Genomic DNA, 23,023 nt, shown 5'->3' on the forward strand with positions numbered 1-23,023 from the left:
CTCAATTTTACAAAAAATATTGTCCCTTGCTACCTAACAATTTTTTAATATCATGATGGCTTAATATATAACTTTACGTTTTTGACATTGTGCCGCATTAAAGGGATAGTAGCTACGATTTTGATATATTTTCATACTGCTGAAAGTAACTAAAAACCAATATATATACATCAAATACTCAAACAATGCATCACTGTGTTTATTAAAAGCCTCCTAATCATTAATTAATTGATCAAATTCGTCCGAACTCACCGTATTAATTATGCATCGGAAGTTTTCCGACGTCTACCGAAGCTGATTTTCACATACCCGGATGCAGCGTAATGGATGACGAGGTAAGCACATGACAATGATTTTATGTGAAAATAAAATTATTTATATTCAGTGGAAGGTGTATTGCAAGCCTATTCATTCTTTAAAGTATTATTTCATCCATTTCTATTTAATAAACCGTAAAAATTAGTGAAATTTGTTTCCTTTCGATGTTGTGTACGTAGAAACATGAATGGGGTACCCCAAGGGGTATTATTACTTTTATTTCAATTACGTTATATAATATAAATCATCATCATAAATTGTGATCGTTTCATACTTACAAACTATATTATTATATACGGAAAAATAGGTTATGAAAATTTGATTAGCATCAGAATCGAGGTGTAGTGTCTCCATATCACCAGTTCACAACTGACGTTTTGACGTAATGTTTGTTATCACAGACTCCTGGTTTTATTTTATTTTTATTTACCAACAAATCGCTCAATAAAACCAAAGATCGAAAAATTCTACCCCTTCTATTGATAAAGTATGATGAAAAAATCCTACTCCTAGTACTTTATATATACATTTATAAAGGGGTTGGATTTTTTGGGCCATATTGAATCACTTTTTATAAACAAAATTCATGTGCCTGTGTTATATGTTATAGAATTTACATATCAATAATAAATAAAAGATTTTACTCCTTATAAATATGCAATTCCATTTGACAATATTTTGAACATTTAAAAAAATATATTCTATATAAGAGGATAAGCTACGCACATATGTATATTAGGCTTACTTGTATATTATGATTACCTCCACCCTAGTGCCCTCCACTTACCATCCCATAGACAAATTTATACATACTCTAAATGCAACTTATACAGGTTTCAAGAAGTTCTATGTCTGATAGAGAGTCTTCCTCTAGCCCCGAGAGACCAAGCAGGGGCAGAGCCAGAGGGAGAGCCAGGGCTAGAGGTAGAGCAAGAGGGCAGGGTCCAGCTCGGAGACGGGGTGCTAGATCTAGAGGAATATGCAGGGGGCCAAACAGACACGAGACGCTCAGACAGCGTGTAATAGACCGAAATCTTCAACTAAGGGTATACTATGATATCTTGTAACACTCTTCATTTTCTTGTATGTGTCGTATTTTCTTGTATAATTGATTTCGTATTTTCATTAAAATATTTAGAATCGTGTTGCCGAGATGACGGAGGATGCATTGAGAGAATTAGTGATGAGCGTCTGTGAGAGAGACCCATCACTAATTCTCGACATCGTCGATCGGGCATCTCAAGCTGAAGCCGCTCAAGGTGGATATCATCCACTGCCCGGAAGCAATTCCCCCAATTGGTGTGTGTGCAGCAAGTGTCGGGAGATGCCCACCGAGGAGGAGAGGGTGTGCTGCAGGCAAACACCTTCCAACTGCCTCTCTACTTTGCCAGTAAGTAGTTCTATATGACGCACATATAACTAATTTTAATATTAAAACATTTAATAGAAATGTATTATAATATTAATGTAAATACCTATAATTTCAGGACTTTGACCTGATAGTTCTAGACCCATTAGTTTTGATGGTAGCTCGTCGGTACAGGTAAGGAAGTTTTTTTAAAATATTATTCTAGATCAATTTGTATTGTTTACTCCCATGACTTTAATTTTTAATGTTGTGTCCGCCTTATCACTGAAATGCCATTTCAATTTATTTTCATCTCTTTAAACAGACAGGATGTCCTTGCTGCTGGTGAGGACGACAACTTTAACCGGAGCAATCGCCACGCAGGATACCGGCAGTTTATCCTCTGGCAGCATGGGCATTTGGGAGCAGGAAACCGCCGTGTCATTCCAAGCTGCTGCACCTGGAGGATAAGAGATACTTATCCTGACAGTTTTGGACAATATAGGGGATTTGTGGGTGGCCGTCTGGGATAATATACATGTATATTAATAAACAGCACTAATGTTCAAATTTCAAGTTTCTTTTATGTTGAGCAAACACCTACATGTATATCATAAAAACTGTTCACATGGAACACATATCTAATTTAATTCAAAATTACATGCAAATGTAAAAGCAGAAAAATTGCTAGATCTCAAGCTTTTATTCTTTGAAAAAACTACATGTACACTTTATGTAAACGTGCATCTAGATAAAAAAATAAAGCACACTCATGAAATTGGAAAGTTCCACTTAAAATCACCTTCCCTTATGAAGAGCTTTGTGATCAAGAAGTATAGAAAACCTCTTAAAAATCCAATGATAAATAACATGACTATCAATTGAATATCAATTTAAGTACATGAAAGCACGCCTCATAGCTAATCATAGACATGTAAAATGTATGTCTATCATAAAGATAACAGGAACAGAGTAGTCCACAATGAGTTCATTCTACCCAGTAATCAATAGTTTTGTCCATGTCAACACTTGTTCTAAATCGTGATCGCTGTTCATGAACAATCTGTTGAGTAGGTGGTGGGGGGATTGGTGCAAGGTGAGATGAAACTCTCCTGGGGTCATCCTGCTCTAGAACCATCTTCTGGTTCATACCAATGGCATCATCCAGGCGTTTAAGGATAATCTTCCGCATCATCTCAGGCACATATGAATACTGTTTTGGTTCTTTACATGTTGTGACTGACCATCTACTACTTTTCTTCTGAAAAACTCTCTGGTACCTTAAATAAGAGAGAATATTACTTAATGAATTTCTATTCAATACAATAAACAAATGATCCACTATGCAAAGCATACCTCCTCATTACATGAAATGGTTTTTAAATGCATTGTATTATACAAGCACATGAAGTTTCCTCTCCATTTTAAGGAAAATTTCCTTGAACAATGCAAGTTAAGTCAAGAGAACTCGTTCTTTAATTTGTTTGCCTACAAGTTTTTGTATTCTAAGTTCAAAGTAGTACTATGTTCCTTGCACTATGAGATAAAATGTCATCAAAATCAACATTTCCTTGCTTAAGTTGACAAAACTTGTTATAACCTGATAGATCCATCTTTGTTTGTCATAACTTCTCTATCAATGTGACCATTATGGTCCAATGCAGCCAAGAGATTTCGACATCGGTAAGCAGGTGGCGTGTATGAATGTCGCTTCGATGCGTACATCAAAATGAGGTTCTGGAAGTTTTCCAACTCTGCTGTACTTCTGAAGTAATAAAAGATTTTCAATTGTAAAAAATAATATTTTCTAAAATAAAACATGGTTGAAACTAGGATTAGCATCATAAAAACTCCTCAATAATTGTTCTAGAATAACTTTAGAATGTATATCTATACAAAAATATATTTTTATTTGTGATACTGTTAGAAATACTTTAAACTAAGAATTGACAAATGATATGAACCTGCAGTTCAGATAATATGGGATGTTGTTCAATAATCTTTTGTCCAGAACAATACTCCTTAAGGAAACATGAGCTGGGGAATCTTTTTCTAGCCATCCCTTCTCTCTAGCAGATGTCAATGGACCATGTTCACACTTATTACTGGAACTGTATGGCAATATCCAACTGTGTACATTTACTACATGATGTAATACACCAATCCACATGCCCTGAAAAAAATTTACCATCTTAATTTGTCTTCTAACTTTAAATTACTAGAAAAGGGTTTTTATGACATTTTTAACTTACAACAAAGTCTTCTTTTGTAGTACAAGTTTGTGCTGTATACCAGTAATGGTTAACCGCATCTTTGGTCCAGTCCAGCAAACCTTTATTCTTCTTTTCTTGACCTGCCTTAGTAAACATGAAAGCATCGCAATGTCAATGAAATTGATATAACTAATTCATGCAAAGTTCTTCACTGTAGTCTTCAGTGTTACGAATGGAACAAGCACATGCCAACACAGTATATCATGCTTACCTTGATGATGATTTTTTTCCCCAAGTTCTTGGTCCCAAATGAATGCTTGATGTCTGGATAGTTTTTCTCTATTAAAAAATATCAGATTTCATTTATCATTGAAATTTTTAGTATGTAAAAACATGAAAAATATTCACCTGGCTATGTAACAAATACAAAGGTACATGTATATTACATGTACTAACAAAAAAACTTATTACAGTTTATACGCACTCATTAGTGATGAAATCTGCACATGTGCATCAGTCACAACTTCTATAATTTTCATCCCCTTCTCTATAAGAAACCCAAGTCCCTTTATAAAGCACGCCTTTTCCAAGATTGTACTTTTCTTTTCTGTAAACCTTTTGTCTAAGGTGATGATGCATAGGATCTTGGTAGTATACTCCATGAAGGTATAAGAGCAATACTGCGCGGAATGTCCCGGACTGTCCATTCTTCCATCCCTTTCAATTTTAAGAAAACATTATTGTTTAAGTTAGAACTACATCAATGTCTAATGTTATACCCTTACAGGTATTATATTTAGTTCTAACCAACAAAAGTCCAATAAAACAACTGTTGCAATCAACCAGCTAACAATCCAACACAAAAATTGTTGGACTGTTGCATCTTCACTATCCAATATTTGTCCAATCTCAATCTTGTCAGGACAGAAATACTGATAGTTTACAAATGCATAGAAGCAATATTTGTATTTACCAAGAACAACCAAATCAACTCCTCTGAACTCCTCCAGTACTGCATTTTGGTGGTTTATCCAGTGTTCATCGACAGATGGGACAACATACTGGCGCTGCATTTTATAGAAGGTGCTTTTGCTATGAATAGGAAGATGTAAAAATTTAGCAAACATCGATATCTTTTGGAAATTACTTCCTGAGAGGACAGTGCTTGCAGTCAGCATCAAGTCACCAATGTGTACACCTCTATTCAAGATTGGCTGGGAGCACCATCTATAAAGCGTGTGACCATCTGGACAAATCTGATAAACAAAAATAGACAATTGTATTAAGTAAATAGCAAATACAAATGGGGATAATGAGATACAATATTTTATACACAAATACTAATCATGAAATCTTATATATCTCAGGACAAGAAGTGATGACTAAAAAATGATGTGCAATTTTATATTTATGAATAAACACATTACCCATTTCAGGTAAAGGGCTGATGCAACAACTTCTTTCTTTATTTCTACTCCTAGTCCACAGCCTTTATGCGAACAAGTTTTCTGTATGTTTGCTGTAGCTAAATTCAGCAGCTGGTTGTAATATATCAAGAAAGGTTGATCATTCATAAAGCCTTGTATCTCTTCATTGGTTTTGATGCATTGACAACCAGGACTTTGACTAAAATCAACTTCTGTAGTCTCGATTTCCTCATCACTTATGCATTCGTCATCTTCATCATCATCAGTAGCAGCAGTGGTGTCAAGTCCTTCTCTATTTGATAAGAAAATGCATTGTTTTGAAATATAATTTGTATCTACAATTATTATATTTTACAAAACTATTTTGGCCCCTTATTGACCCTTCAACTCCCCCCCCCCCCCACCTTGCCAATCACCTGTAAGCAGAGAAATCTTAGTTTACATCTCTTCACTACTTATAAACACCAGACCCTTATATCTCAAGTAGTAAATAACTACTTGCTAAATTGAAAATGAGAGTAATTTATTTTCTTTTTTGGCTACAAACTTTATGGGATTGTATCACCCACATATGGAGTAAAAATTCATATTATGTACCTTAGAGTGATGTTAAAACTTGGTTCATAATCATCATCCTCTACATCATCATCTGTCATTTCCACCTCAGTCACATCAATGGTCAAACTATATGGGAATAAAACCAAATTACTAAAAATGTATTATTTTTATATGCATAGGCATTATAAAATATAGTTCTTTGAATTTCTGATATCAGATTAATTTATTATTTACTGTGTAAAAAAAAAACAAAAAAAAAAACAAAAACAATATGACTAACTCAAAAGGGTTTATGAAACTGTTTGACTCCTTCACAATGGGACATCGACAGCTTTTTTTCATTTCTTCTATTCCAGACATGTATACATCTGACTTACTGAAATATAGAAGGCATTCTTTTTTAATTACCACACAGCATAAAAAAGTCTGAATTCACAGACTTTTAAGGATTTCTCTGCTTGGTCAGTTGAAAAAACTATTATTTCCTATGTCGTTTGTAATGCGAGAAATGATTGGTTAACAAGCTAGGTGTAAATTTCCGAGCACCTGCTGAAGCCGCGGGTGTAAATAAAATGTGACGTCACAATGCAATTCTTGCTTTAATCAAGTGCACCTATTATAGATCTTTGTGCAAAATAATGTAACATGCAATGATGTAAATGAATAAATAATTTGTCAAAATACCTAATATATCTTAACATTCTATTGGTAAGAATAAATGATTTTCAGCACAATTTCAATTAATATTAATTGATTTCCAAGTTGCAAAGCACTAGTAAAACTATTTATAATTTCAAAATTTGTATAACAGGAAATAAATTCGTTATTCAGGTCCAATCAAGGGTGTACGGGGATTTACCCTTGGGTTGTATTCCATACACCCTTCGTCCTGCGAACACAAGCCAGGGTATATCCCCGTCCATTCTTGATAAGACCTGGATAACTAATAGTATCATTGTGTACTTTGACAAACGATACTGGCATATGACCAATTCTCACCAGGGACCAATCCGCCTTGCCAATGCATTTTTACATCATTATTAACAGTCATAAAATTATATACAAAAATGAAGAAAAAATGCGCTTGCAAGAATTTGTGCACTGTATTATTATTTAGTATTCATTTCTTTTGCTCTTTATATTAATTTTTTTAGGGGTGGGTGGGGGTGGATCATGGATAAATAATGGTTCAATTGGAAAAACTTATATTTGAGAGGGAAAAGGACTGAAATCCTTACCCAGACTCTAGCTATCTGGCTGCAGAAATATTATATTACTTAGTTCATGCATTTATGGAATATCTGTAGTGAAAATGTTTTTATATATATATCGTCTGTTGTCTTCCACATAATGTAAGGTAAGACATCAGGTATTTTTACTATGTATGTTTTGTAGTTTCTCTGCTACACAACATATCAATGAGACATTGCATATCAAAATGTTTACATAAAAACTTTGAGAAATTTGCAGAATAAATATATACTCAGTTATTTCCGCCTCTGAAGAAGTAATTCTTGACACATCACACTTGTATGGAAAAGACGATGGTCCTGGGGTAGAGGTAATAGGTGCACCCGCTGGACTCATGGGCTCGACTGTAGATCCTTTGGGAGAACCGAAGCAGTCTTTTCTATACAGTTCATACCTATATAATAAACATAAAGCATAACTAGTGTGCAATATAAATCGATGACAAAACAACTGCGATATCGTTTTTCAAAGTCCAATTCAATTCTATCATTACAATGTTTTTTCGGTATGACATCTACCCCTTGGGGTACCCCATAACTAACATTATCGATAGAGATGCTTCGGAAAGGAATTAAGACATCATAGATTGCATGCATGTTTTTCTCTGCCTAGATTAAAATTTGTTAATGAAATAATCTGTATAATATCGTGAATTATCACACTTTACTCAAAATTTAATACTCACTTGTCCAGTAAAACTTTCGCGACATCTGCATGGCTCTCGAGCTTCAGAGTGTCTTTCAACCCCTTCCAACGTTCAAACTGGACGCCGATATTTACTCGCGCCTTATTATAAGACGCCTGAATGTTTTGCCGATTTCGTTTTCTGACTGAATCTGTGAGAACACGTTTTCGTCCGCGAGTTGACATACCCGTGTCGGCCATGTCTTCTGCTATATAAAGCAATCTACGCATGCGTTATTGAGGCTGTCGAATGAGTTCACAAAAGGTCATATGAATACGAACGGACTTTAATTCAATTTTTGTCTACCAGACAAAAATTCAAGTCACTTGCCTATACTGACCAAGTTCGTCAAAACTATCGATTGGGACATAACAGAAATTGTATTTTGTTACAAAATTTATCATTCTAAGGTATTATTTCGCTGAATAAAAACTTTTAAAAATATTCCAAAATCGTAGCTACTACCCGTTTAAGTATTTTGCTTATTTAATCTCTAATAATATTTGATATCAAAATATAAATTTAAGTGGCACAAGTTTTATCTTCCTGTATCTTCAATTAACGGAATAAAGTCACTTGTCTTCGCTATATTGGGACTGCCCTTGTACAATGTAGATATTAAGTGACGTCGGAAAAACTAATATATGTATAATAAGAGTAACGCAGAAAATCTGGTTCTAGTGATTATTTGACACATATCTATTTATAGAATTAACACTTAAACAAGATGCACTTGGACCACATCGCTCACCTGAGCAACGAAAGGCATGATAAAATCAGTTTGATAGAGTCATAATACAAAATATCTGGACAAAATAGTATATGTAGATCCTTCTATAAATAAAAATCCACCCCTCCCTTTCGGTTATTCTTATGTTTATAGGCAAGTCCCTTTACTAACAAAATGATCATTTCACATGTTGAACATTGCAGTTCTCAAAAAGATCCTAAACAACTGTTTTTTATACGGAATATAGACCTTCATCAAACTCTAAACCCCTTGTAAGGCCAAAGAATCGTCCAGGGGCCAAAGTCTACACAATTTTAAAGAATCAGCAATATGTCAAAATGTTTGCATATAAAACATATGTGATAACATTTCAGTTTTTGTGAAAATTTAAATGATTTTCTTTGTACAACTGGTTCCCCAACGTGGCCCCATCCTACTTCTCAAGATTTTAATTTTAACGAATTTGAATCTACACTATCTGAAGTTGCTTTCACTAAGGTTACAGCTTTTCTATAGATAAATTGTGTTTTCAGAAAGATTTTCAGAATTTTCTCTATATATTTAAATGTAAAAATTACCCCCTCCCCGTTATGACCCTATCCTACCCCGGGGATCATGATTTGAACGAACTGGAATCTTCACTATCTGACATTGCTTCCACACAAGTTTTAGCTTTCTTGGCTGATTGGTCTCTGAGAAGAAGATTTTTAAAGCGCTAAGCATAGCTCAGCGCTTTATTGTCGTTAGACCTCTACTTCCGGTGCATCAAATAACCGCCCCCTATGAGCAGAAATATACATAATTTAAACTGGTTAGGGAACCAGTTTCAGGGGTTAACGCACATCTTTGCACGGGGTATTGTAAATCTAATGTACGGACTATTGTGAATCTAATGCGACGGGCTTACGTACATCCACGCAGTGATGAGGAAATAAAGTGCTATAAAGAAACTGAATTGTTGAAAAATCAAATCGATTTTTTCAAACTAAGCTTGCACAAAGTAGATTTTCTTTAGAACCAAGCTAGGTTAGCGCTTTTCAGTACTATCAGTGCTTTGATTAAAGATTAACTCTATATATTCCTATGAAAAATTTTTACCCCCCTCCCCCATTGTGGCCCCATTCTACCCCTGGCGGTAATGTTTTACACAACTTGGAATCTACACTACTTGAGGGTGCTTTTCCATTAGTTTCAACTTTCCTGGCCAAATAGTTCTTGAGAAGAAGATTTTTGAAAAATTCTCAAAAATGTTCAATATTTATTTATTTTCTCCCATAGTAAAAAGGCGTGGTACTTAATTTTCACAACTTTGAATCCCTTTTGCCTAAAGGTGCTTTGTGCTAAGTTTGATTGAAATTAGCCTTGTGGTTCTGGAGAAGATGTTGAAAATGTTAAAAGTTTACAGACAGACGGACGACAGACAAAATGTGATCAGAAAAGCTCACTTGAGCTTTCAGCTCAGCTCAGGTAGGGTAAAAAAAAAACACCTTCTGAAACCCATGATTCTTATTAGTTCACATTAGTTAGAAAAATATTTTTTTATTGGTATTGTTAAAAAAAAAGCACAGTTAATAAATCTATTGTAGTAAAATGTTTGTTATAGGGAATGAAGAGAAATACAAATATATTTATTCTTTGAAAGAATTTCCAAGGTATCCGTATTATTTTCCACAGAAAGTGCTGCCTTACTTTGCATGCACATCGAACACGTGTGTCATTTGTTACAGGGCCATCCCCTTGGGTTAATTATCTTTAATAAGTGTCGGATGAAAAATGTCATATGAAAGGTTTGATAAGGTTGCAGGTGCGCGACGCAGGCGTTGTAGCCCTGTTTCCCAAGAGTATCATTTTAGCTCGTTAGGCAAGTGAGAGAGAGCGAACATGAGTCTATAATTTCTGAGTTAATATCTGTAGTTGTCATTTGTTTATTGTGCATGATAAAGTTCTGAGAGATGAAAGTGAGCAGTTGATTGAGTTATGGGTGAGTCTGAGGAGTGAGAGATTTGGTATGGCCATACCCAGGGAACACGTGGGAGACAGGATAGAATGAGTTTGGATGTTAAAGAGTGAGGACGCATTTGTGATATAACCTGTGTTTCCTACATATTCTGTAATTCGTGTTTGTTGTAAATATGTAAATAAACTTGTAAATATAAACAATAGTTATCAATCAGTGCCGGTGACAGGGAGGACCCCCGTCACATATTATGGTGGCAGCGGTAGGATCACTAAAGGACAAAGGAACAAAATGCCAAAGAAAAATAGGCAAGAGCCTGTCGAAGAAATAATTGTGAATGAAGTTACACCAGAGCCGAAGTCATCGACTCTAGTTAGGCCCGTTCCATTTTACGGAAAGTTAGACGAAGATGTTGATTCTTGGATTAAAGACTTTGACCGGATCGCCAGAGCAAATTTCTGGAGTGATGGCAGGAAGTGTGTCACAATACCGGCGTTCCTCCGAGACCAGGCAGCAGATTATTACGAATCGTTAGATGATGCTTTAAAAGATGATTATCGCTCTGTTTGTGACTCTCTCCGGGAAAGGTTCATCCCAAAAGAGCTACAGTCATTGTATTACTCAAACCTCTTTGGATACAGACAAGCAGAGATCCAAACTGTTGACGACTATGCCGCAAATATAACGAAGCTAGCCACACGTGCGTACATGGACATGCCAAGACGACAAAAAGAAACTCTTACCAAAGAACATTTCATTCAAGGGTTAAGACCTGAAATAAAAAGGTTTGTTCTACTTTCAAACCCAAAGACTTTTGAGGAAGCTTTTCGTCATGCGAAAAGAGAGGAATGTAACAACTCTCTTGTGGACAACTCGAGGACAAGAGTGGCAGCTATGTCACACGAACCTAAGAGAACAGAGGAGCTGGAAAAATCCATCGCAGACCTCTCAGCCCAGGTATCAGTGATGGCTACCGAGATAGGGCGCATTACTTCCCAGCGACAATATACCTCAAATACCCGGGGACAGAACGTCCGAGGATCCTGGCGAGGAAGAGGCCGTGGACTGCAGCCCAGGTCTGACCGGAACATTAGGACAACGGATGGAAGGCCAATCTGCAACAACTGTCAACGGGTAGGACATATCGCAGTTCGATGTAAAGAGCAAAGAACCACCAATTCGGGAAACTAAAGTCCGCCCCTTTATGTGGAGGTAAAGGATTAGCGGAAGTTAAACATCCTCCGAAAGAGAGCCGGTTGCGCGAAGTGAAAGAATTCGATTCCTCCGGGAATAGTGAAAATAATATAATTGTGAAATATGTATGTGAAAATATTGTATCATGTCAGTTGAATCCTAAATTTTGTACCGCCAAAATTTTAGGAGATGTGAATGATAAAAGTGCTTCAATGTTGATCGACACCGGATCCAGTGTCACAATTGTGAGTGAAGAATTCGCAGACCAGGGTACCATGGCGCCGGCTGGAGGGGTGAGCATTACATCGGCTACGGGCAACCGAGTCGATATAATTGGAAAATGTGACTTTCGAATTAGAATTGGCGAAAAGACTGACATTGTTTACAATGCATTTGTTGCTAGAAATTTCCCATATAACTGTATTTTAGGACTAGATATTCTTAAAGATTGTGCATGTTACATTGATGTTGCAAATGATTCTTTATATATAAATGGTGAGCGCGTCTCATTCAGTCCCTATGCGAATCTAGTCAGTGAGAGTTTGGAAGGTGCATATCAGGGTGAAAGTTTAAACGGAATTGAAGTCAGTGAGTGTGTGAAGCCTGGCGAGAAAGATATAACAGTTAACGATCTCTATGTAACAGAAAATTTAGATCAAACGGAGCGTGAGTCAATTATGAAGGTGTTAAATAAGTTCCGAAAAGTTTTTACATTTAATGACAACGAATTAGGCAGGACCAATTTAGTTGACCATTCGATAGATACGAGGGACAGCAAACCCATCCACTTGCGGCCGTACAGAATTCCCCACAGCCAGCGAAAATTACTGGAGTCTCAGATAGAAACAATGTGTGCTAACGGAATCGTACGACCGTCCAAGAGCCCGTATTCAGCTCCAATCGTCCTAGTGCCGAAGAAAGATGGCAAAGTTCGCATGTGCATCGACTTTCGTAAACTAAATGAAGTCACCAAAAAGGATGTATACCCTCTTCCGAGGATAGACGATATGTTAGATGCGCTTAACAATTCTAAGTACTTCAGTGTCTTAGATTTGTGTCAAGGATACCACCAAGTTCCAATTAAGGAGAGCGACAAAGAAAAGACTGCGTTTTCCTTTTTCGGAGGGCATTACGAATATAATTATATGCCATTCGGACTGTGCAACAGTGCTCCTTCTTTCCAGAGACTTATGGACTCTGTGCTTTCAGGATTACTGTGGAACACGTGCCTTGTGTACATAGACGATGTAATCGTTTTCTCTGAAACCATCAGTGACCACGTCAAAAGACTCGAGGAAGTGCTAAGGAGATTTGAGGACTCGGGGTTAAAGCTTAAAGCCCAGAAATGCTCATTCGGGAAAACCGAAGTTGCGTTCCTTGGACATAAGATCTCAGCAACGGGAATATCGCCGGACACGGACAAGGCAAAATCAATTCACAACTTTCCCGAGCCTTCAAATGTTAGTGAACTCAGAAGCTTCCTTGGGCTTATTTCTTACTACCGGAAGTTTGTAAAAGACTTTGCTAGTAAGGCTGCGCCCTTACACAAACTTTTAAGAAAAGGAGTTGAATTTAAATGGGATAGTAACTGTGAAAGTGCCTTCAAAACATTCAAGGAGGCCTTGACCAGCTATCCTATATTAAGATACCCAGATTTCTCGCTTCCGTTTGTTCTGTACACTGATGCGTGCGACACCGGTATTGGTGCAGTGCTAGCGCAAGATGGACCCGATGGCGAGAGGACTATAGCCTACGCAAGTAAGAGCTTAAAACCAAACGAGCAGAATTATGCAGTAATCGAAAAGGAGGCGCTTGCGATTGTGTGGGGTGTGAAATACTTTAGACACTATCTATTTGGCCGTAAATTCACTGTGATTACTGACCATAATCCATTACGGTGGCTTATGGACATCAAGAATCCCGCTGGTCGTCTCGCACGCTGGTCATTAACTCTTCAAGAGTATGACATAACCATTAAACACCGTCCAGGAAAAGCTCATCAAAACGCAGATGCTTTATCTCGAATTCCTGCAGAACCTTCAGTGGCGACCACCTGTGCTAAAGCTGAAACAGATATCATACCAAAGAGGTCGTATCAGGACATTCGCGACTGTCAGAAAAACGACCCTTCTCTTGCAGCTATCATCCAATACTTAGAGCTAGGGGAATTACCTGAACTGTCTTCGAAAGCTCGTGAAACAGTTATCTTATCTGGTGATTATGAACTTGGACATGATGGTCTGCTGTACCATCTTTGGCAGCCCGGATCTCACAGACGACGCCAAGCAATTAGACGCCAAATTGCCATTCCAAGGAGCCTTATTGATGAAGTGATGTATGCTTGTCATGACGATTTAACAGCAGGTCACCTTTCATTCCAGAAAACCTATGATAAAGTTCAAGAAAGATTCTATTGGAAGGGAATGTACTCGGACATAGAATTCTGGTGTAAATCATGTGTAGATTGTGCGACCAAGAAGTCACCAAAGAACAGGCCAAAGTTTCCACTGAACCCGCTACCAACCGTTAATGGACCATTTGACAGAGTAGCTGTAGATGTCCTTGGGCCATTTCCACCGACTTACAAGTCAAATAAGTATATTATTGTGTTTAGTGACTACTTAACCCGGTGGCCCGAGGTCTTCGCAGTAAACAATGCAGACGCAGAAACTACTGCGCGACTTTTTGTGGAGGAAATAGTGTGTCGTCATGGAGCACCTCGTGAGCTACTATCAGATAATGGTAAAAACTTCAGGTCAAACCTGATGAAGGAAATCTGCAAATTGACAAACACCAAGAAAACATTTACTACTGCTTATCACCCAGAAACCAACGGCTTGGTTGAACGCTTTAACGGCACCCTCACAACGATGTTGTCAATGTATGCGTCAGGTCATCAACGTGACTGGGACACGTTCATACCGTACATCCTGTTTGCATATAGGACCGCCATCCACGAGTCTACAAAAGAATCACCATTTTACCTTATGCACCTACGAGATGCTGTTTTACCTATTGAAGCTGCACTTTGCCCGCCGACATTCTCCTATGCCATAGCAGACGACTATAAGGAAGAAGCCAAAGTCCGTCTTCAAGAGGCATATACCCTAGTAAATGAAAACTTACAAAAGAACCAACAAAAGCAAAAAGAACATTACGACGATGCCTCTAAAGAAACCCATTACACCGAAGGGGACAAAATCTGGTTATACACTCCTGTAACCAAACCAGGACTGTCCGCGAAATAAACACATCACTGGCACGGACCATACAAAGTTCTAGCGAAATTGTCCAATATGACGTACAAACTTCAAGACCCAGACAACAAATCAAAGACTTTAACGTCGCATATAAACAGGATGAAAAGTTACGTCAATCCGAACGATCGCCCGGACGACCACAATGATGACCCCGATCAAACGCCGTCACAGTTAGAAACCGGTGATGATCAAGAAATAGTAAAAATTCTGGATCTAATGAGACAAAGAAACGACTCCATGCGATTAGAGAAATTTTACTTAGTCCAATTTAAAAACGGCAAAACCCAGTGGGTCAACGAAAAAGAAATTGGGAATTTTAAAATCATAGAAGACTTTATTAAATCCAAGAAATAAACGTGTGTATATATATAAGAAATAAACGCGTGTATATATGTAGCAGGAGAAAACTGACATTAAAAAAATGACGAAAAAAAAATTAAAGATATATATTTAAAAAAAAAAAAAGGAAAGTTGTAAAGTGCACGTAAATAGTATTGTATTATTGTTTGTGCTACGTATGTGTAATGCAATTATTTTATTTAGTTACATGTATAATGAAAGTCTGTCGGCTAATTATCATAGTGTGTCGGGACGCCACACTTAGGAGGGGAGGTATGTTACAGGGCCATCCCCTTGGGTTAATTATCTTTAATAAGTGTCGGATGAAAAATGTCATATGAAAGGTTTGATAAGGTTGCAGGTGCGCGACGCAGGCGTTGTAGCCCTGTTTCCCAAGAGTATCATTTTAGCTCGTTAGGCAAGTGAGAGAGAGCGAACATGAGTCTATAATTTCTGAGTTAATATCTGTAGTTGTCATTTGTTTATTGTGCATGATAAAGTTCTGAGAGATGAAAGTGAGCAGTTGATTGAGTTATGGGTGAGTCTGAGGAGTGAGAGATTTGGTATGGCCATACCCAGGGAACACGTGGGAGACAGGATAGAATGAGTTTGGATGTTAAAGAGTGAGGACGCATTTGTGATATAACCTGTGTTTCCTACATATTCTGTAATTCGTGTTTGTTGTAAATATGTAAATAAACTTGTAAATATAAACAATAGTTATCAATCAGTGCCGGTGACAGGGAGGACCCCCGTCACACATTCACACAGCATAATATCTGCGTCATTAAGAAAACCCCGGCGTCACTACATCCAACACAGTAGATAAATTATAATAAGTCCAAGAAAGTAACATAGTTTTCTACAAAAACGTTCCGTTTCTAAAAATCCATGCGATTTTTGACATTGCTCGATCTGCCACAGTGTGTGGTTTGCGCATGTTCGATGTTATAACATTAACAGGAAAACGGTCTACAATTATCGAGGATTTTTGAATTATCCGTCTGTCTTGTTTCATCGTTTTTGGATACTCCTTGCCAGTGCAGTGGTTGTCATATTAATTTTGTTCAATACGCGTTTCTACACCTATTTTCGTCCAAGTTAACGTGTTCGGAAGTATGAAATACTTGAATGCAGGAAAGCATGAATTGTGCTATCGGCCTGTTATATAGGGGATGTCGGCCTTATATAGGGGATGTGTAGCGATGAGCAGAACAATAGAAATCGACAACTAATGTGGCGGTAGTCGGAGATAAAAGGGAAATAATGCATACATATGAATTCATGTCGGCTTCAATTTTAAGAAATATACGCTTATACCTTTACAAAACCTAGATCGATTCATTCAAATCGAAATGGTTTCTCAGATGGTTGTTTACTATTCAATTATTGCATCATTTGACAATTTAAGTCAATTCTTCGTTGTTTTAAAGTGCCTATAAGAAATAAACATGATTTTTAAAATCTCTTTTAACTAAATATAAATACTGTTGTCGACCAAATTTTTTCTTATATAAGCATATCTACAAACACACACTTTTCAATAATTGTGCCTCACTTTGAGCATGACTGTTGCTACAAGTAAAAAGTACTCCAATCAGTTCATTGTAATGAAAAAGAACAGTGGTCATTTGCGTTAAAGGCCATTTATCCAACTAACCAAACGTATATTGTTTATGCAATTTAAACAATAAAGTTAATACGAAAAAACTATTGAATAAAGGACAAATTAATTAGTAACCGATTTAAGCTTAAGAAACAATTTTCTTCATTGGTTACTATCCCGTCCCCCTACCAAAAACTTATACTGATATATCAAAATTACGGAACAAATGTTTTGTGCAGAAAGTGTGTGTGTGTGTGTGGGGGGGGGGGGGGGGGCAGGGGTGGTGGCAAAGACGGAGGAGGGACACTCTCTTCCATTATCTTCGAATTTGAAAGTCTTTTGAAGAGAAGGGTGGTAGATTTTTTAAAAAGAATTTCTCCTTTTTCTCATTCTGTTTATCTACATCTATCAACCTGTGCGAGCTCAGGTTGAATCAAGTGTAAAGAAAATTATTCATAATTAGTTATCAGATTAAACTATACATCAGAAACAGTTTTAATTATACCCCCGCTCCGAAGGAGAAGGGGGTATACTGTTTTACCCTTGTGTGTCTCTCTGTCTGTCCTTCTGTCTGTCTGTCCGTAACAAAAAGGACTGCGAACGATAGCATTGTCTAGCCGCCTAACTCAAAGTCATTTTTTGAAAATTGTCCAATTAAAGTTATTCTTTTATAATAATGTAAACATTTATGTATATTTTCATTAGATATAGATGAGTTGGTCAATCAAAGAGAGATAACTTTGTATTTTGGGTCAAAATAGCTAGCTCAATTCATAATAGAAAAAAAAACGGGAAACGGACCCCCCCCCCCCCCCCCCCCCCGTGAAACAAACATTCCTTTTGAGGGATTTTATATATTGTTATTTAGCATATTTATACCAAAGGTTTTGTTGTTTCACGAGGGGGAACATATGTCTACAGACCGAAATACATTCCAAAAAAGATTTTTGCATTGTAAAATTTTGAAAAATAATTAACAGATATGAATTAAAACGAAATTTTACTGTAATATCTAACACAAACATGTGATTATTAAGTTTTTATGCACATAACGGCCGCTAAATAATATTTTCCTCACGTGTAGAGACCGATTTCAATGAAATTTATTTTAGACCCCCGGTAACCAAAACTTTTGTTTAAAAATTAATATTTTTACATAAATCAGGTAGGATTTGATCATACTTTTAGTAGATAAATTTGTTTTTGAATATCTGAGAGAAATTCCGAAATATTCGGGTGTAAAATGTGGGCGAGAAACGGGCGTTAGCGTTCAAAGTTCTCTGTGGCATTTATCTCAGTAACTATTTATTGCAGATGCTTGAAATTTTAACACACCATTTGTTTAGGTATGCCATATCGTGAGATATAGTTTTTATTAATCAGACGTTAACATCCTGTTAAATGACTTTGTTTTTTTTTTAGCCAAAATTTTCAAAAAAGTTTTCGTCAAAGTTTTCTCAGCAACTATTTATCGCATATGCTTGAAATTTAACACACTACTTGTTTAGGCATGCCATATCGTGGGATATATTTTTGTACCAATTGACCATCAACTTTCTGTTAAATAGGACTTTGTTTATTTTTAGCCAAAATTTTCAAAAAAAATTTCGTCAAAGATTTCTCAGCAACTATTTATCGCAGATGCTTGAAATTTAACACATTATTTGTTTAGACATGCCAGATTGTGGGATATATTTTTGTACTAATAGGTCGCAAACTTTCTGTTAAATGTCGACTTTGCTTATTTTGCATATTCACATCAAAGCAGGGGTATCACTAGTGAGCATTGGCTCACAGATATCTTGTTCAACGTACTTGATTGTTATGATCATACTTGTTGAACCGCATGTACACACGGTGTTTGTAACGAACTTCCTGTTGGCATTTATACTACAGTGAAGTCGCCAATTCCGGGTTACGTCAGACTGTTTTTTTGATATTTTACAAATCTGTTCTATTTAAACTTTATGTAACTATATGTATATTGAAAGTTATTTTCTCATGATATAAAAGTGATATTCAATGAAACAGTACAGTAAGTGCTACTTTGTATGACACTAAGTGTGGTCCCCAGAATTTATAATCACTTGATATGTGTTGAACAAATTTCATTACTACAAGGGCATGCCCTTATTTGAATTAAGATTTTAAATGATAATTAAGTTCTACTTTTCTGGTAGATTCTGTAAAGTGCTGCTGCTTTGAATAGAGTTCATCTTTTATTAGAATAAATATCAAAGAAATGAGATCCGGTTGGAATTCATATGACCTTCGCTTAATATTTTACGTATTTATTAATTCATTCTGTAGATTTCATTGAAGCAGCAGCACTTTTCAATAAATTTTACATCGCCTTAATTCATATCCAAAAGATCGAAATGATCTGTTAAGTGTATGCCCTTGTAAAAAGCGGATTTAGATTGGCTTCCCGATGTCAAACACACGCATCGAACTTGTATATGAAACACTCTAGAAAAGAAACAATACACGCTCTAAATAATAATTACATGCTGAATCAAAACAAGCATAGTAGATAAAATTTAATGGTATAAATGTTTTATGATTATGCTCCGATCATTTATAAGATGCATTTTCTCATGTTAAAAAATTAATTGATCCGCCTCTCTTTACACATACATGTAATAGAGAGGTTGAGATTTAAAACGTGTACGAGTACGCTTACGTGTGTTAAATCTACACGTACACGTACACGTTTTTGTAATTTATCAGTTGAGAAATCTTAACATGTAGGATGTAAACGTGTACGTAAATCGACACAGTTTTGTGATATGAATTTTATTTAGTTAATTCCAAATAACTGGTAAATTTCTTATCAAATTTCATGCAAATAAAGTTTAAAAATCTATATAATGTATCACAAGAACACATTCACTTATCACCAAGATTTTATTTGTTGTAAAAAGCTACACGTTTGTACTTACGTGTAGACGACACTCTACAAGTTTAGAGAACGTGTAGAAACCATGTCGTCACAAAAGCTGACGACAAAATACGCGAAGAATTTAGGTGATTCCCCTACTTCACGTACACGTTTGAAATCTCAACCTGTCTAATATGCGTCAAAATTTACAATATGACGTCATATCAACACTTGCACCGCGATCAGTCTGTTGTTTATATTTATCGTTTTTGGACTTATTTCACTACAAAGTTGCACGTATAGGTAATTTTTATTATAGTTTAATTTTTTCATACCTATAACAATCGGAAATAACTTTATTTATTAGCATTTTTGACGACTTGTCGTTTTGTCTGATTTCATAGTTAACATGTCCCGTACTTTCTGGTCGGCGCGACCACAAAGTAAGCCTCAACAGTGCTGCGTTTTTTCTCTCTTTCACGTTATAATCGTGAATCCGCAGAAAAATGTTTTGGGTATAGTGACCTGCAATTGGGGAAATTCCTTCAGATTGATTAATTAATTGGTGTAAATTTATTTGAGCAGTTATAGTTATCATTCTGAATAATTGTTGACATATAACTGAATGCATGTGCAATATTTTTCATCCATTAAAGCCCCCAACAACTTTCACATCAACCACGCTGCAGCGTAGATAATGAAAATAGCATGTCAAAGATGTGAGAAAATCTCCATCTCGAAAGCGCTTGATCTCGGAGGGTCTGTAAATTTTAATTTTAGAATATCGCTTAATGATCAAAGACAGAAAGGCCTTTAGTCCTGATCAATGTAACAAGGTGACATGAAATACACACGAGTGACCCGGAGTTGGAGACGACCCGGAATTGGCGACTTCACTGTAATTTTAAATTTAAATTTCGAAGAAATTAGAACTCATCGTACAAAACTTAATGAAATTAACACGCGGTTGGAAATCAATATTTTTAAAACTCAAATCAAAACTAGATGCTGTCATTAGACAGTAATACCCGCACCAAGTGTTTGCCCCTAAATAACACTGTTTTGTACCAATTTATGTAAAAATGAAGGATACAAACAAGTTCTGGTAATATATTTAAAAATTATAATTTTCAGAAAGAATGTGATCCCTTACCATATGAAAATACACATGAGCGGCACTTAATGTACAATTTGGGGTTGAACTGTTTGCATGTGAATTTTAAGTTAATCAATAATCTTAACATTTCATGTCATAGAAGGTATAATGATTATTACAAATTATGCCCCCTCCCCTCGGCGGTTGTCAGCTTTAGATTTGCTTCTGTGTGCCTACATGTACATCATCGTGCGTATGGATTTAGAGAAGGAGTTGGAGTAAGGGGTCCAGACCCCCCTCTCCCCCCCCCCATCAAAATTCATTTATATCAATAGTAAAATTACCAAAAATACACCTCGTATCCCAATGCCCTCACATACATGTAAACGTTTCAACCCATTGCGCTTCACTGCTAGATAACATTATTTTGGGGGAAAATATTGTATTTATACTTTGTTTATTTCAAATGGAGTATACATCACAAAATGCAGGTGTCCTGTACCACCTTAAAGCTGTAATTTGTGCTTTACATAGTTATTTACCTAATAAAATAGCGCAGGGGGTTTTGAAAAGTAAAAAAATACATGCATGTTACAAATTATCGGGTACTAGTTTTACCCAGCTCTTTGGTTAGATGCGTTTCACGTGGTGTACATACCGGTATGTGTTTTCTATATGCAGAAAATAAGGAATAGTTAACATGCATAAACGTTTATTTTGTGATGATCAGCTAAAGGGATTCATATTGTGCTCTAACTGGATTATCATTATGATGTTGACCATTTATATAGGTAAGCATAATACATGTTAATGTATTATGTAATGTAAATGTTGAATCTTATTTTTTGCTCATTTTTATATATACTATGTCAAATTTTTCCTTATGTTATTATTTCAAACCAGTGAATGAGTATTTTGTGTATCTCTCGCTAAATTTGGTTCTTTGGGCCAATTTTCAATATAATTTCTATTAATGTTCCAAATAAGAATTTTAGATAAAAACAATCTGGAGGGGGAAGAGGGGCATCCTAATTAAACGTACCCGTTTTATGCATACATCTGTCTTGTTGTAAATTTTGAATTTACTGGGTGGATGTAAATACAAAATTTACAACATGACAATACACCCACCCAGTAAATTCAAAATTTACAACATGACATCATCAGATATCCATATAGACGTAAAATACAATAATCTGTTCATTGTTTACAAATCAATGTCTGAGGTTTACAACCAATCTGTCGTGGTATGAAAATGAAATTAAAACACGCTAGGTTATGCATTATTACATGTATCCATTTGCATACATATAATTATTTTAAACCAAAGTTGTCAGATTCAAAGTATCTGCCCGGTGGTTCACTCGCCCTACACTTTCCGCCATGATGTCAATTAATCAACCCGTTTTTTTGCACCCCGCTCTAGAATGTTCCCTCCATTAAAACTAAAGTCGCAATAATTGTTCCATTTTATTAACTTTTTGTATTCATCGATCCAAGGTATCTGCCCGGGATGCATGGTGAACTTGTCCTACACTTTTCGTTAATTAGTCAATCCGCGTTCTTGGTTACCCCGTTCTGGAAGGTTCTATCCCATTCTCTCACCAGAGGTCATGCTTCGCAAGCGAATGAGTTTCAAAACTAAAATCACCCACTAAAGAAACGAATTGACTCATTTTATTGACTCATTTTATATATTCAACATTCGTCAAATGTTAACTTCTATGTATTCTCTAAATTTATAGGCTCACAGTAAATATATTCACTCTTTACGTAATCATCCAATATTACTTCATTGCAAGTATTTAGTTTGATCGAGACTTTGATCCGCCAAAGCGTGTCAACCTCCTTACTCATTTTTGCTATTTCTGGTTTGTTTATCGAAAATGAAGGTAGGTTTTTGATTTTGATTAATTTCACAATAATAACTTATCAGATAAAATTCAGTTATAGCGAGCGCAGCTCGCCGGCGCGCAGCGCCGGCAAGCGAAGCGAGCTCTAAGAACCAGTGTGCGCGGGAAAAAGAACGAGCTAAATCTACAGTTCATCAAACAAAATTTTTTGTCTACGTCCCATAATGCTCTCTAATGTTTTCACCCGTGGTGCTATGCCAAAAATGGCCGACTTTTAACTCGTAATTTACAGTGACTTAAAGTTTGA

General features: G+C 36.2%; 3 protein-coding genes across 4 annotated transcripts; 1 reads left to right on the forward strand and 2 right to left on the reverse strand.

Moving 5' to 3' along the window:
• The first annotated feature begins 139 nt into the window (after window positions 1–139).
• LOC128190754 (uncharacterized) lies at window positions 140–2,314 on the forward strand. 2 transcript variants are annotated; one of them, XM_052862933.1, is made up of 5 exons: window positions 140–335; window positions 1,152–1,364; window positions 1,457–1,708; window positions 1,806–1,861; window positions 1,992–2,314. In XM_052862933.1, the coding sequence occupies exons 1-5, from the start codon at window positions 324–326 to the stop codon at window positions 2,197–2,199; spliced, it is 741 nt and encodes a 246-aa protein (XP_052718893.1). In that variant the 5' UTR covers window positions 140–323; the 3' UTR covers window positions 2,200–2,314. The 2 variants fall into 2 exon arrangements, with proteins under 2 accessions (XP_052718893.1, XP_052718892.1); XM_052862932.1 differs by having other exon boundaries at window positions 140–1,364.
• A 149-nt stretch (window positions 2,315–2,463) lies between these two features.
• Window positions 2,464–4,586, reverse strand: LOC128190753 (uncharacterized). Its single transcript, XM_052862931.1, has 6 exons — window positions 4,364–4,586; window positions 4,151–4,218; window positions 3,919–4,023; window positions 3,631–3,839; window positions 3,267–3,431; window positions 2,464–2,946 (listed from the first exon to the last, which is right to left on the reverse strand). The coding sequence occupies exons 1-6, from the start codon at window positions 4,584–4,586 to the stop codon at window positions 2,655–2,657; spliced, it is 1,062 nt and encodes a 353-aa protein (XP_052718891.1). The 3' UTR covers window positions 2,464–2,654.
• A 66-nt stretch (window positions 4,587–4,652) lies between these two features.
• Window positions 4,653–8,203, reverse strand: LOC128186695 (uncharacterized). Its single transcript, XM_052856536.1, has 6 exons — window positions 7,801–8,203; window positions 7,348–7,509; window positions 6,145–6,240; window positions 5,904–5,990; window positions 5,307–5,598; window positions 4,653–5,135 (listed from the first exon to the last, which is right to left on the reverse strand). The coding sequence occupies exons 1-6, from the start codon at window positions 8,028–8,030 to the stop codon at window positions 4,653–4,655; spliced, it is 1,350 nt and encodes a 449-aa protein (XP_052712496.1). The 5' UTR covers window positions 8,031–8,203.
• Between the last annotated feature and the right edge of the window lie 14,820 nt (window positions 8,204–23,023).

Source organism: Crassostrea angulata, chromosome 6 (assembly GCF_025612915.1).
Source record: "Crassostrea angulata isolate pt1a10 chromosome 6, ASM2561291v2, whole genome shotgun sequence".
In the NCBI taxonomy this organism is placed as follows: domain Eukaryota; kingdom Metazoa; phylum Mollusca; class Bivalvia; order Ostreida; family Ostreidae; genus Magallana; species Magallana angulata.

Coding starts and splice junctions, on each gene's coding strand:
- LOC128190754 (XM_052862932.1), top strand. CDS start 1,137: ATGCAACTTATACAGGTTTCAAGAAGTTCTATGTCTGATAGAGAGTCT. Junction 1,365..1,456: donor ACCGAAATCTTCAACTAAGG/GTATACTATGAT, acceptor TAAAATATTTAG/AATCGTGTTGCCGAGATGAC. Junction 1,709..1,805: donor ACTGCCTCTCTACTTTGCCA/GTAAGTAGTTCT, acceptor CTATAATTTCAG/GACTTTGACCTGATAGTTCT.
- LOC128190753 (XM_052862931.1), bottom strand. CDS start 4,586: ATGGACAGTCCGGGACATTCCGCGCAGTATTGCTCTTATACCTTCATG. Junction 4,024..4,150: donor GGAAAAAAATCATCATCAAG/GTAAGCATGATA, acceptor ATGTTTACTAAG/GCAGGTCAAGAAAAGAAGAA. Junction 3,432..3,630: donor CCATATTATCTGAACTGCAG/GTTCATATCATT, acceptor TTATTACTTCAG/AAGTACAGCAGAGTTGGAAA.
- LOC128186695 (XM_052856536.1), bottom strand. CDS start 8,030: ATGCGTAGATTGCTTTATATAGCAGAAGACATGGCCGACACGGGTATG. Junction 6,241..7,347: donor TCAGAGGCGGAAATAACTGA/GTATATATTTAT, acceptor TCTATATTTCAG/TAAGTCAGATGTATACATGT. Junction 5,991..6,144: donor AGTTTCATAAACCCTTTTGA/GTTAGTCATATT, acceptor ATTCCCATATAG/TTTGACCATTGATGTGACTG.